Source organism: Xiphophorus maculatus, chromosome 3, assembly GCF_002775205.1.
Source record: "Xiphophorus maculatus strain JP 163 A chromosome 3, X_maculatus-5.0-male, whole genome shotgun sequence".
In the NCBI taxonomy this organism is placed as follows: Eukaryota; Metazoa; Chordata; class Actinopteri; order Cyprinodontiformes; family Poeciliidae; genus Xiphophorus; species Xiphophorus maculatus.
This window is the reverse complement of record NC_036445.1, coordinates 29,103,128-29,115,295: the sequence shown is the minus strand read 5'-3', so window position 1 is coordinate 29,115,295 and position 12,168 is coordinate 29,103,128. Positions and strand designations below refer to the sequence as shown.

Sequence of the window (12,168 nt, the reverse complement as noted above, 5' to 3'; positions counted from 1 at the left end):
CAAAAACTGAACACACGCACAGATCCAGATCAAATGTCCTCCTAAAAATAATCTAAAGTCATTTCATTAAAAAGAGAGCCCATTATGGAAAAATAGAGTTGAAGAAAACAAGAAAGTAAAATGTAAACCCTCTTGGCCACAAGCTAATACACCTGAATCCTATTTCTGGCACCTGTAGCAGATTTGACTCTAGGAAAGAAAACGTAGTTCTATACAACAAGCCTATTTGTGATCATTTTCCAGCAATGACACACTTTTATTAAAACTATGTTGGTTTCTACAGGTTTCTACAGATTTTAAAAGCAAGGCAAGTTTATTTAGAGAGTCATTCATATACAAGGTAATCAAAAGTGCTTTGCGCCCCTTAGGAAACAAAAAGTCATAAGTCAAATTTTCTGAGCATAATATATTGTAAAGAGAAATGTTTTCACTTCTAATGTAAAGTAGAACTAATAATCGTGTTTTCAAGGTGCTTCTTCCAGAGGAGCATGGAAATTAAATGCTGCTTCACCTTGTTTTATTCAGTATGCAGTTATCACACTTGACAAGCAACTCAAAAAAAGTATTTATGTCCAAGAGGCTGGCTTTAAAAATCTCTTCTTTAAGAAAAGAATGTACCTAGAATCAGGGGCACCATATAGAGGAGGAAAGTTATGACAACTCTAAGGGCCCCTGACCAACAGGGGGCCCTCCACGATTTATTTATTTATTTTTTTGTTCATAGAAATAAAAAAAAACAAAATGGGACCCTGTCAATTACAAAATTAATCATATTGTGTTTTTGAAGATTGTTTTTAGCAGTAAAAATGTAATGTTACCATAATTTTTTTTTTTTTTTACATATTTATTAAAACTGTCATTATGTTGTGACAGTATGGTAAGCGACATAATCTGTGAAAAATCCATTTGCTCTGCTTTCTCAAAGTGCTAGAAACAACCAGTCAGTGGCAGGAGAGTGCTGTCAATCACAATCTCATGTGGTGCTGCTCATCCTCCTCCCCCTTCCTCTGTACTATGCCACAGCTAGCATAGCCTGTTGTGGATGCTCAGTCTAGTTAGCATAGCTACCAATGACGGCAGATAAACAGTTTCCTGTAATGATAAGTTGTTTCTCCACCATTAGCACATTTAGCAGTGAGTGAACGAGGTTGATTGACAGCACTAAGACCCTCTTACTGGTTCTGATTGGTTGTTTTGGTCAGAACGGTGCATTACTTCAGCTAGTAATAGTAGTTCAGGGAGGAGGGGGAGGAAATTGATCATTTCACAGATTATCTGTCTCATAAACTGTCACGACATGGTGCCAGCTTTGACAAATATGGAGAAAAGATATTTTTTATTAAAGTTATATACTGCAGCTTGAATAAAACGCAACTACACAGCATTTTTTGAGTAGTCTGGATTGCTTTATGTGTATTTTGCATGTTGCTTTTGACTGCTGCTCGTGGGGAGAGACATTTCAGTAAGCTAAAAGTAATAGAAAAAATTTAAGCAACCTACTTGCATACTGTATGCGGATTGTTGGATGTTAAATTCATGAGCAGTAAATATTGTGCTAGTGTCAGTATTTAACCAAAGAAAGCAAGTTGCAAGCCTTTAAAATTGTGACGCGTTTTATGGGTCAAATAGACTCAAAAAATTTTAACAGCAAATGAGGGGGGGGCAAGTCTAATTTTTTGTCAGGGGGCCCAAGATTCCTGGTGGCACCCCTGCCTAGAATATTTAAGAAGGTCCACCATACAGGATGCAGGCTACAGCTTATCTTTAGATCTACTATATTCTGAAACAGGAAACCATGTTATTTTAGGAATAAATACAATCCTCTAGAAGAAACTCAAACTAAACTCTGGAAACATTGAGAGCCTGAAGCTTAAAATATCCATGTGGAGAATAAATTGTAAATACAGAAAGATGACGGTTTCTGTCAGTTTCGTCCCAGTCACCTCTAATCTGATTGTGACTGTTGAAAATATGTTTTTTTGTTTGTTTTTTTTGGGGGGGTGTGAAAGGCTCTGCACATTTTTTGTTCTTGATCACCTCTTTGACCGTCAGACGATGTTCAGAATACAGGCCTGTGTGTTAACCCTGTTTGAAATAGTTGAACTTTAATACCCTCACAATCCGTCCCTTGCTTTCAACTTTTCTACATAGGATTCATGGGTCTTTTGTGCGGTTGTTCCTGTGAGTAGATGTGGTGCAGGTTCTAATAGAGAGAAGGCTGAGAGCCAAACACAGTTAGGCTTTAAAACGCCATGTGGAAAAGGCCTATATAACCACAGGAGGCCCTTAGGCCTTACAACTAAAAGACAGAGCAGCGAGTTAGACTGAAGATAACTTGTCAACTCAGAGGACTCATAAATATGGTTATTTTCAGCTATTCATTGTAGGAAATACATCTTAGTTAATGTTTCAGATCTCCTTGGATTTATTATATGAAAAATATACAAACCTACTGTGTGAAAATGAATATGAATAAAGCTAGTGATGCATTTTCTAGTGATTTTTCTGAAAGTCTGACCTGCCAATAATATTTTAGGTAATTAAAAATGTATCCTAAAGAACCATAATTACCAAAGTTTATAATATTTTTAATATTACCATCCTATTGTGAGCACTGTGTGCTCACAATAGGATGCTCTTAACAAATAGCTCTTAAAACAATAAGGAGCTCAGAAAATACCTCAACAAGTCTGCTTACAAGTTGCAGAGGTACACTTTTTACATAATTTTTACAGCTGATTTTTTTTCCTCAGTCATCAATTTTTCACGCTTTTTCAGCTTTTTCACGCTTAGTAGAAATTGCTTTAGCAGTACAGATGTACAAAGTCATTATCTAACTTGACCTAAGCTTTACCATACGTGTGACATTTTTTCTGTGGCGGTGTGGATATATCCACTGTTAGGCTGATTGTTTCACATCTCAGTGGGGAAGAGAAACTTGGATGCTCCAGCTCTGTGCAGACCTTAGCAGCTCATGAACTCTGGAGGACAAGATCACTTCTCTGTACATAGTCTACACAACTTGTAAAAGACACATTTCCTCTCATTCCCCCCACCCCTCCCTACACACAATGAGCAAGTCATGACACACAGGAAATCGCCAGGAGATAGAGGATCGGAAATTAGAAACACCCTCCCAGCATCCCCAGTGAAAACATTTGCAACTCTTGAGCACAAAAACCTCAGCAGAGGGATCGGCAGCAAACGGAAAACACATCCCTTTGTTTTACAAACCCGATACCTCTCCAAATGTAATCTTCCTGTCCATGCAATAGACAGGACACTGTGTTTCCGAAGTAGACGGTCGGATGAACGGAAGGTCCACAAACCAGCCCCCACACTCAACACACCCTCTGGTGACCTTATGCTCCCTTTTTTTCCTCCCCTGTATCATCCTGAGTTTTCTGCTTCATCCAAAAGCGCATTTGGAATTGAGGGGTGCAGTGTAAACAACGTATTCCTGTAAATAACCATGATTAATGTGTGTACCTGAAGATGACACCATTCAGATGTGTGTTTTGAGGCGAACACGTGTACACAACGTTCTGGTTATGACCTCATAATTTAGCCATCTACCTCAATGTCCACGGGGAAAAAGCCTTTAAGCATGATGCGTCTTGACAACAGATAAGCTCGATCTCAACCACCACGTCACCGCAAGCAATAAGCTCGTGGCCTGGCACTGCAGCACGGCCAGGCAGCCAGCCATCCCTGTGGCCCTGCATTCCTCTTTTCTAACACTGCTTACAGAAGCTGACAAGCTCTGGAGGTCTCCCTGGCCGAGGTGGAAATCTGCAAAAATAAACGCTTTAGGTGACATGAAGGCTTTGTTTGTTTCTGCTGGCCCGGCTGTTTGTGTTAGCGCGGTGGGTTAATTGCAACTTTGATCGCTGCGTTTATTGATCCAACAGTGGCCTTAGGAGTGCGGCTGGCCAGGCCTGCTTCACCTACTCCCACTGCCCTATCCCAAACAATCCCTCCCACCCCCCACCACCAACATCCTAGCTTGGTGAGCCAATACAGATGGGGTCTAATGGGGTGACCACACCAAACAAAGCCTGAGAATGCACTTGGAGAAGGTGGTCATGACTGGAAGGTCTACGAGGCAAAAAAAAAAAAAAGAGCGAAAAAAAGCTGGTGTTCAGTTGAGCAGAACGAAGAATTTATAAGATGGAATCTCTTCGCTGAGAAAGGCAGACCGTTAACTGAGAGTAAGATTGAAAAGGGTGGATAAATCGGACTGGAACTGACAAGCCAGAGTTGAGCTTTCACATGCAAAGCCAGCTGAACTAATGTTTGGCACGATACGTATGTATATAAAAAAAAAATTCCCGGGCTGGTTTATCTGCAGTAGTGGTATGGCCAGACAATTGTGTCTGGAGCTCATGGAGGAGAGCAAAGGTGGCTGCGATTATGTTACACAGTATGTATTACAGGCCAAATTGGATCAAATGTGATGGACTGCAGATGCAAAAAGGTTTATAGGCTAACTCTGGCGAATTTTCACCACTACTGATTTATGTAGTGTGACTGTATAAAACAGGCCAAACTGGGCTGATCTAAACCCCAACTGATCTTTTTAACCCATGGCTTCCTTTTCTGTCCCGACACAAGGGACGAATGAACTGAAAATTTCACTAAATCCACAGCTTTAGGTGAAGAGAGCATAAAGCACAGGACAATTATCCATAACCATTTTATAACATCTGAATATTCTAATCAATATTTGACTCTCAATATTAAAAATTGCAGATGGTTTAGGATTCTTTACTCTAATGAAAGTCAGGTGTGGGCTGCTGGGCGTCAGAGATTCAACATATTTCAGAGTAAAGAGAATCTTGGAAGTATTTTTCCAGTAGAGTCTGTAGGGAGGGTCTCATGTTTGTGCTTCTAAAACAGCAGCGTGGTCATTGGTAAATTGACAATGGGAGATGATTGACAGAACTTATAGTCATCAAAACCTGCATTAATAGGTTTCCATTGTAACGTGGTTTCCATTGTTTTAGCATTAATTACAACTATTGCAGTTTGGCGTATTCATTTCGATCAGGTAATTTCAGATAGGCACAAAAACTAATAGGAAAACACTTTTCACCTATTTTCTAATTCTCCATTTGTTTATTATCTAAAGTTTGTTCCTGATTCCAACAAACTTATATGCTAGGGGGGAAACAACATGCGAAAATCTTGTCAAATACCATCCCATTTCCTATTATCCTACCATCAGCCATGTCAACATGGCAGAAGCAGCATCTAATCACACCTGCAGTTCTTGGGCCATCAAGAGCGTCATAAAATATATTCATCTGAAGCTGTGCTGAGGTACCAGGCACCCACATTCATGTTTTAAGTCAGTCTTCCTGACGCAGATATTTTTGGACAGGCAGATCCAGAAACATCTTCCCAACATGCCCAGATCCAGTCAGATTCAACTCAAGATCTTATTGGCAATCTTGAATCTTTGAGATTGCTAAAATGTGTTCTACTGCAAAACAAACAGTCCATAAAAAAATTCCACAAAACCTGTAGTTTTGAAGTTGCAGTGGTGTTTCTTTTTCTTTTTTTTATCTCAGTCTGGTTCTTGTACCGGTAAAGATCTCCAGGGAAACAACTGAATTCATCTGGATTATCAGGGTTGATCTACTTGCCTTTACCCAGACAGGATTTTGTACAGCAGTTCATCTGTATGTGTGCAAATCAAATAAAACAGAAAAGTTGTTAAAAGTTGTAACACAAACATTTTGTGTTAGAAAATGACTTGATATGTAATTGTCGATCATTTGGAACTTGACAGACGGTGATGTTGGAATGAAAAGATGAAGGGGAAGGTGGAGCAGGAAGTAATGTGTCCCCAAAAGGCACACCATCCGAGGGACAGATCTTTTCATGGAAACCATCTGGCAACTCCAATGTGGGCCACACCAAACCTGAAGTGCACACCATTCTCCATTTGGTCTTGCTTTCTTTCCTGTGTCCATTTTTCCTTCCTTGCATTCTTCTTTGCTTCCTACCCTCACCCTCCTTTCCATCACTGTACCTTTTCAACCCCACTGCTTTTTTCCTCGTCTTTTTTCTCACTCAAAAATATCCTACTCATTAATGCATGGCAGCTGCAGGGAGCAGTGTTACCTCATTTTTCCATGGCAACGGTCTCTCTGTTTCAGCATATCCCATTTCAGTTTTGGTAGCAACGTGTTCCTTTGCCAAAGCTGAACACATTTACGTGTTAAATAGAAGAAATTATTTCAAAATTCTTGAAATAAAATCAGTTGCAATTATTTTCAGGACAGGGGAGAACATGGGTGTCCATTGGGAGAACGCAGTATGAGGGACAGCAGAATGAAAACAGGGAGAGTGGTGTCAGGTAGACAACTATGTTTTGAATGGGCAGCAGAGGACCAAAAGAAAGTGTAGACTTACAAAAATAAAAACAGGACACCAGTGAAATTACCATAAGTACAGAATAAAACAACCAGTAGTTGGAACATCTAAACTTAAACGCTAACATCCATTAAAAGACCCTAACAGAGAAATCGATGACTGCAATCAGCCAGTCAGACACGCGAAACATCCAAAAAAACAAAACAGATTAGTAAGGATGCTAACCAGTTGCGTCCAAAGGAAAAGACTCAACAGTTAGCTGTTATCGGTAACAGAGAGGTGTTGAAAATAGGGGAGCACAGACTGCAGTTTTTTTGGCCAATTGCCGACCTTAAAAAGTCTGACCCACCGATTCCGATTTTGGCTTATACCAACTTTTTTTTGTCTGAAATGTTGCCAAACATGGCAAGAAAGTTGCTGAGTTGGCTACAGTGGGGTGACTATTGTTAACTGCAAATGAAAAGACATGACCTGGCGGGCCGATCTACCAGCCAAACGATTGATTCACAGACCTTTGCCGAGGTTGATACGATCGGTTGATACGATCGGTTGATACGATCGGTGGATAAGATCGGTGGATAAGATCGGCGTATCCACCGATCTCCCAAAATTAAGAAAATTGGAACTGATAAATCAGCTGGCTGTTACATCAGTGCTCTGCCAGTTGAAAATAAAATCAATGCAGACGTAGAAAGCTTTCCAAGAGGAAACTATTTTCTACTAAAAGTTGAAACATTTCTGCTGTTTATTTAATCTGTGTGAGAGCGAGAGAGGAAAACGTTTTCTAAATGACAGGAAGGCTGAATAGGATACAGGAAAGTTGCTCTGTGATATTCCTTTGTGCTTTCAATCTCTTTGTTGGTCAGAGAAAAAGCTGGACAAGTAAAGCTTAAAAATCTTTAACTAGCCTCTGGCACCATTTACACTGAGTGTGATTTCAATGAAACTAAGACATTTTAGTTACGAATCCAGCTCTGTACTTATACTTCTCCACTGATTGGAGCGACTCACACAGACACTTTTTGAAACCAGGTCTCAGAGTAGGAGTAGATGTGTGAAGTACTCTGCATGTGTGAAAGCGAACATGCGCAGAACGTACAGCTGTGTGGTTTGTTCTACACATGTTGCACGCATACCTCAAAAACATCACTCATTCCTCCTTACCTCCAAATGTTACAAAAAGAACTTTTTTTTTTTCTAACATTAAATTTTATGAAGGGAGCATTTGGCAGTAACCAGGACATACCAGACAGACCAAAGGCTTTCTTGCTGAACTTACCAATATTTTTGCTTTATTATTTTGGGAGATTCTCATTGCAGAGATTGACTTCCCCATTATTTCTTACATGTGATTACATGAAATGGAGTGAAAACAGAGACATGTCTTCTTGGACTTACACTTAAGAACTTCTGGCATAAAAGCCAACTAACCAGAGCAAGAACATACCAATTTTCAACCTGTAATTTGCCAGATTAAATTTTGAAAGGGTATACTATAGAACATAAGTAAAATTTCAACCATGTCCAAGTAAAATGCTGCACATTCTTAATTCAGAGTTTATGCCATCATGACAAAGTGTCTTGACCCCACTTTTAAAACGAGAAATAATTTTTTTTGCAGTTTACATAATCACTATCACATTTCGCTATTCTGTTTAATTAGATTTACATACTTAAGATAACAAATACTTTGTGTCTACCAGACAGCGCTTCTTTCTGCTGTTTTGTTTCTACAGCTTCTAAAAGAGATGGAGACGAAGGGCCACACAGTCAAATGGGCACAGTAGCAGCGCGGGCTAAAATGTATTCTGTTTACACTGCACTAAAATAGAACTAATTGTTTATGTTTCAGATTATCCCAGACCTGTGGAGCCAGCTGTCGGGTTATTAAGTTTGGTTTCCTTCTACTTCTGTGCCAACTCCCAGCTTGTGGTGCAGTGGTCACACATCGGAAGAGGACAAAGGAAAATGGAGGTAAAGGTGGTAAATAGAAGGTTGAGTGGCTTTTGTAAAACTACTGTTAACACTTCAATGCACTAACATGTCAATAAAACTAATTTTGGTGTATACTTTCAATTCAAACGAGCCGTGCTCGTTTCCAAGTTTGACTGACATCCTTACTGGTCCTAGTAAGCAGACATGGACATGAGTGTCGATCTAAAAAGGCTACAGAGCTGTGTGTTTGTACAAGTTCGAAATGCTTGGATATTTTACATTTAGTATCACTGTTATTTGTTGCCAGTAGGAATAAAAATAGCAAAAGATTTAACTAGATTTTCTAATTTGAAATATTTCCCCTCGCATTACATGGTTTGTTAATATTGTATAGCTTAGTGCGATTCAAAGCAATGTATTTTGGTTTGATATTGTTATTTCTTCTCAACAAGCAAAGTATATAGGCAAAAAAATAACAAATTAGTTTTTTCAAATTACAACAGTAATATTATTACATAATGAAATTATGACATTAATATTTTTAAGAATTTCACAAGTATAAAGTTGCATGACAAAGTTGTAATAATATAAGAATTAAGTCAAAATATTGCCAGAATCAGAGCGCTACAGAATTTATTCTAGTAGCAAAATGAGAATAAAGTCATAATACGAGGGTGGGGGGAGGGGGGGTATTATTTTCAGAATAAAGTTATAATTTTGAGAGAGTGAAGCAATAATTTTATGAGAATTCTTAAATGAAAGATAAGAGCTTAAAATCACGAATGTCGAGTATCTAGTGAAGTTATGCTTTGGTATTGGTTTTAGAAATAAGGAAATATGTTAACATATCAGCAAGAATCATTTTTTCTCATTAAATAGCTTATTCCTCATGATTTCAAAATATTCCTGCTACTGTGATAACTATACTCTCAGAATAAAAAATAAAGATTGTCATATCTTGGCCCTAATAGTCTGTTGGAACTTAGGTGCCATGAATCAGCAGGGACTTCTTGAAGAAGTGTTCCTCTTCTTAATAAAATACTTCAATCATTAGGTACAAACAAACAGGGGAAATAGTAGATGCAGGAGAACAGGTGCAAGTGCATCCTAGGAAATTAGATGTAGCCCTGAAGTGAATGGACAGGGACTCTGTACAAATACAAACGTATAAAGTGCAGCTTTTTGAACACTAAATTCAGTGGTTTGAAATAACATCCAGATTACCTGGAGAGTAAGTCGCTTTACAGCATCCCAGGCATGACTGAAGAGTTCCTTCATTCGCTCCTCAGAAGTCGTCCAGGACTCCTCGGCTGCAGTCTCTGGTATCACCTTCATTGGGATGGACATGGGACGTGATTCTGTGAGAAAGGGGAAAACAAATATAATGATGACTAACTGAACTTGACATTCAAGGTTATATTCAGTAGTCTTTTAAATCCTACTTCCCCAAAACATATTTGGGAACTTTATGCATCCAGTAGTGATGTCAGATTTGTTGAAACAATCAGCCCACTGCTTGAGTAACCTCTTTACCACAGAAATAATGTAGCACCCTGTTAAAGTCTTAAACAAAATCAATATTTTATTTATTAACATGAGGAAATGTACTGTCCCGCATTTATCCTTTACTTAACCCTCTTTAAAACTCCCTGTTATTTTCATTTGCTGTACAGTATCATGTTATATGATGTTTAACCGACACTTCATTGAGATGATGTAATGCTGGCACTCAGGTTTCTTGTCTCCAACAGTGGGAGAGGGAACTGTGAGAACTGACATAAAGTGTGTGCATGTACACACACACACACATACACGCCTACTGTTAGAGACGTGATTTGTTCTTGTGTGTGCCAGCTGTGGTCCAGACGCAGGCTGATTGTCTGTGCTGACACTCATGGCAACAGAAGTCAAATGGCAACAAACGTACAAGTCGGCTTTCAATTACCCGCATTAACCTTGTGGTCAAATCACATCTTTACGGTTTAATAATGGTTCTTTTTACAGATGAAAACATAAGGAGGAAGAAAAACAAATGAGGAGAAGAGATGCACAAACACAGGTATGAAAGAAAACCAACCTGCTCCACCAGGATAACCTGTGGTCTGTGTATGTTAAAGCCATCTGGATGTCAGGATTTAGAAAAAAAAAAAGGGGAGGCATCTCTTAAGACACATTAAACTACATCCCATGATTTAAAGCTCCGCTTGCTCAGCAGACTTATTCCACAGTTGTCATGAAACTGGACTGATGTCACAGGACCATTTCGTCTTTTCTGACACAGAGTTACCAAATGTCACAAAGAAAGTTCGCAAAGCAATAACAAATTGTTACTAGGGAAATAGGAAATCAGATGGCTTGTTCACCTAGTTTGTAGTTGCTGTGGAAACCAACCTAAAACGTGTGGAATAACTATGCGTGTGTGTTAAGCACATGTGTGAGTGCAAGTAATTAGTGACTAAAAATGTAAGAGGATGAAGCATAACGTGTGTGGCCTTGTATTTGATACATTGGAAGGACCATTTTTCCAACAAATGCCATGTTGTGGGGACTAAATGTTCCTTATAGGGAATTGTGAAGTTAAAAAGACATGCTGTGTGTGGGCGTGTACGTACATGTGTGCAAATAAAAGAGCACAAAGGAGTAGGTCACGATCACTGAGCATTTTCTCACACTCTGCATCCAGGTTCATTTGACACTTGGGATTATGAGACTGTATGAATTTGCCTACAGGTGGCGTGGCACAACTCTTAAAAAGAGTTGTTTATTTACCTTCCCTAATCATTAATTATCCAGCAATTTTAAGTGTTTTTAACAATTAGTTTGTTTTGTTTTCCTGTAACAAAATAATCAGTGGTAAGTGACTACTCAGAAAATTTTGCACACACATATAAATTTGAGAAAAAATGTAGTGCCCACTTGCATAGCTCAAAATAAATAGAAGCTTTTATTGACCCATGGTGGGGAAATCCAGGTGTAAGAGTTTGTATATGCAACAGTGTCAGCGTCTGTGTCTTGGTGACCGTCTCTAGCTAAAACATAATATCATGGGTGTAATAACCATCATCTCTGGACAAAAGAGCTATAAGCATCATAAAGCACTAAACATTATTGTAAATCTACAAAAAAAATAAAAAAATCAGCAGAACAAAATGACGTCGTGTCCTTGACCACTTCCCATTGGACACAGGTTGTGTCTGACGCGGTTTCTTTTCTCACTCTCCCCCTCATGTGGCCTGACTGTGCAGGTGAGTGCAGCTGTTCCCACTTCAACTAGTCAGCATGTGAAGCAGCACATTTGAGCCAATGGTGTCCAATGTCAGTCCTCACTGCATGTTTTAAATGTTGCCCTGATCCAATGCACCTGAATCAAATTAGGGGCTAAATAGCAGACTGCTGTAGAGCTAGGTGTCATGATAAGGAAGTAATAAGGAAGTTTTATTTGACAAGAAAGGAGTGTGCTTTTGGATGTTTTAGAAGAAGGGAGACTGTTTTGCTCCTATTTGTCAAAGATAAATTATTGTTTGCTGCACCTTTGTTTAATAGAAGTTTTCGCTGTTTGGTAATGATGATCTCATTTGTTTTTTAGGAGTGTTTTTGGTAGAAAGTCCTGATTTTAATATTGGGGTTAATTATCTAATTACATCATCAAAACTGTAAAAGGAAATTTTATTCTTTTGAGCTTCAGTAAGTAAATAAAAAACTAGTCTAAGAATTGCAGAATTTATAGATGCTGACTATTATCACTCTAGTCTAGTATGTACCCTGTTACAAATGGTTTACAGTAAGGTGAAGTGTTGCAGCTGCATACAGGCACACCATTTTAATAAGCCTGGCTGCCCATTTGATTTGGAT

General features: G+C 38.8%; 1 protein-coding gene across 2 annotated transcripts in view; it reads right to left on the bottom strand.

Moving 5' to 3' along the window:
• Positions 1-12,168, bottom strand: part of vps13b (vacuolar protein sorting 13 homolog B) — a 301,790-nt gene that overhangs the window by 176,008 nt on the left and 113,614 nt on the right. For both annotated transcript variants that reach the window (XM_023331569.1, XM_023331568.1), the window contains exon 22: positions 9,541-9,674. In XM_023331569.1, coding sequence (XP_023187337.1) covers positions 9,541-9,674 — 134 coding nt within the window. The remainder of the gene's footprint in view (positions 1-9,540; positions 9,675-12,168) is intronic.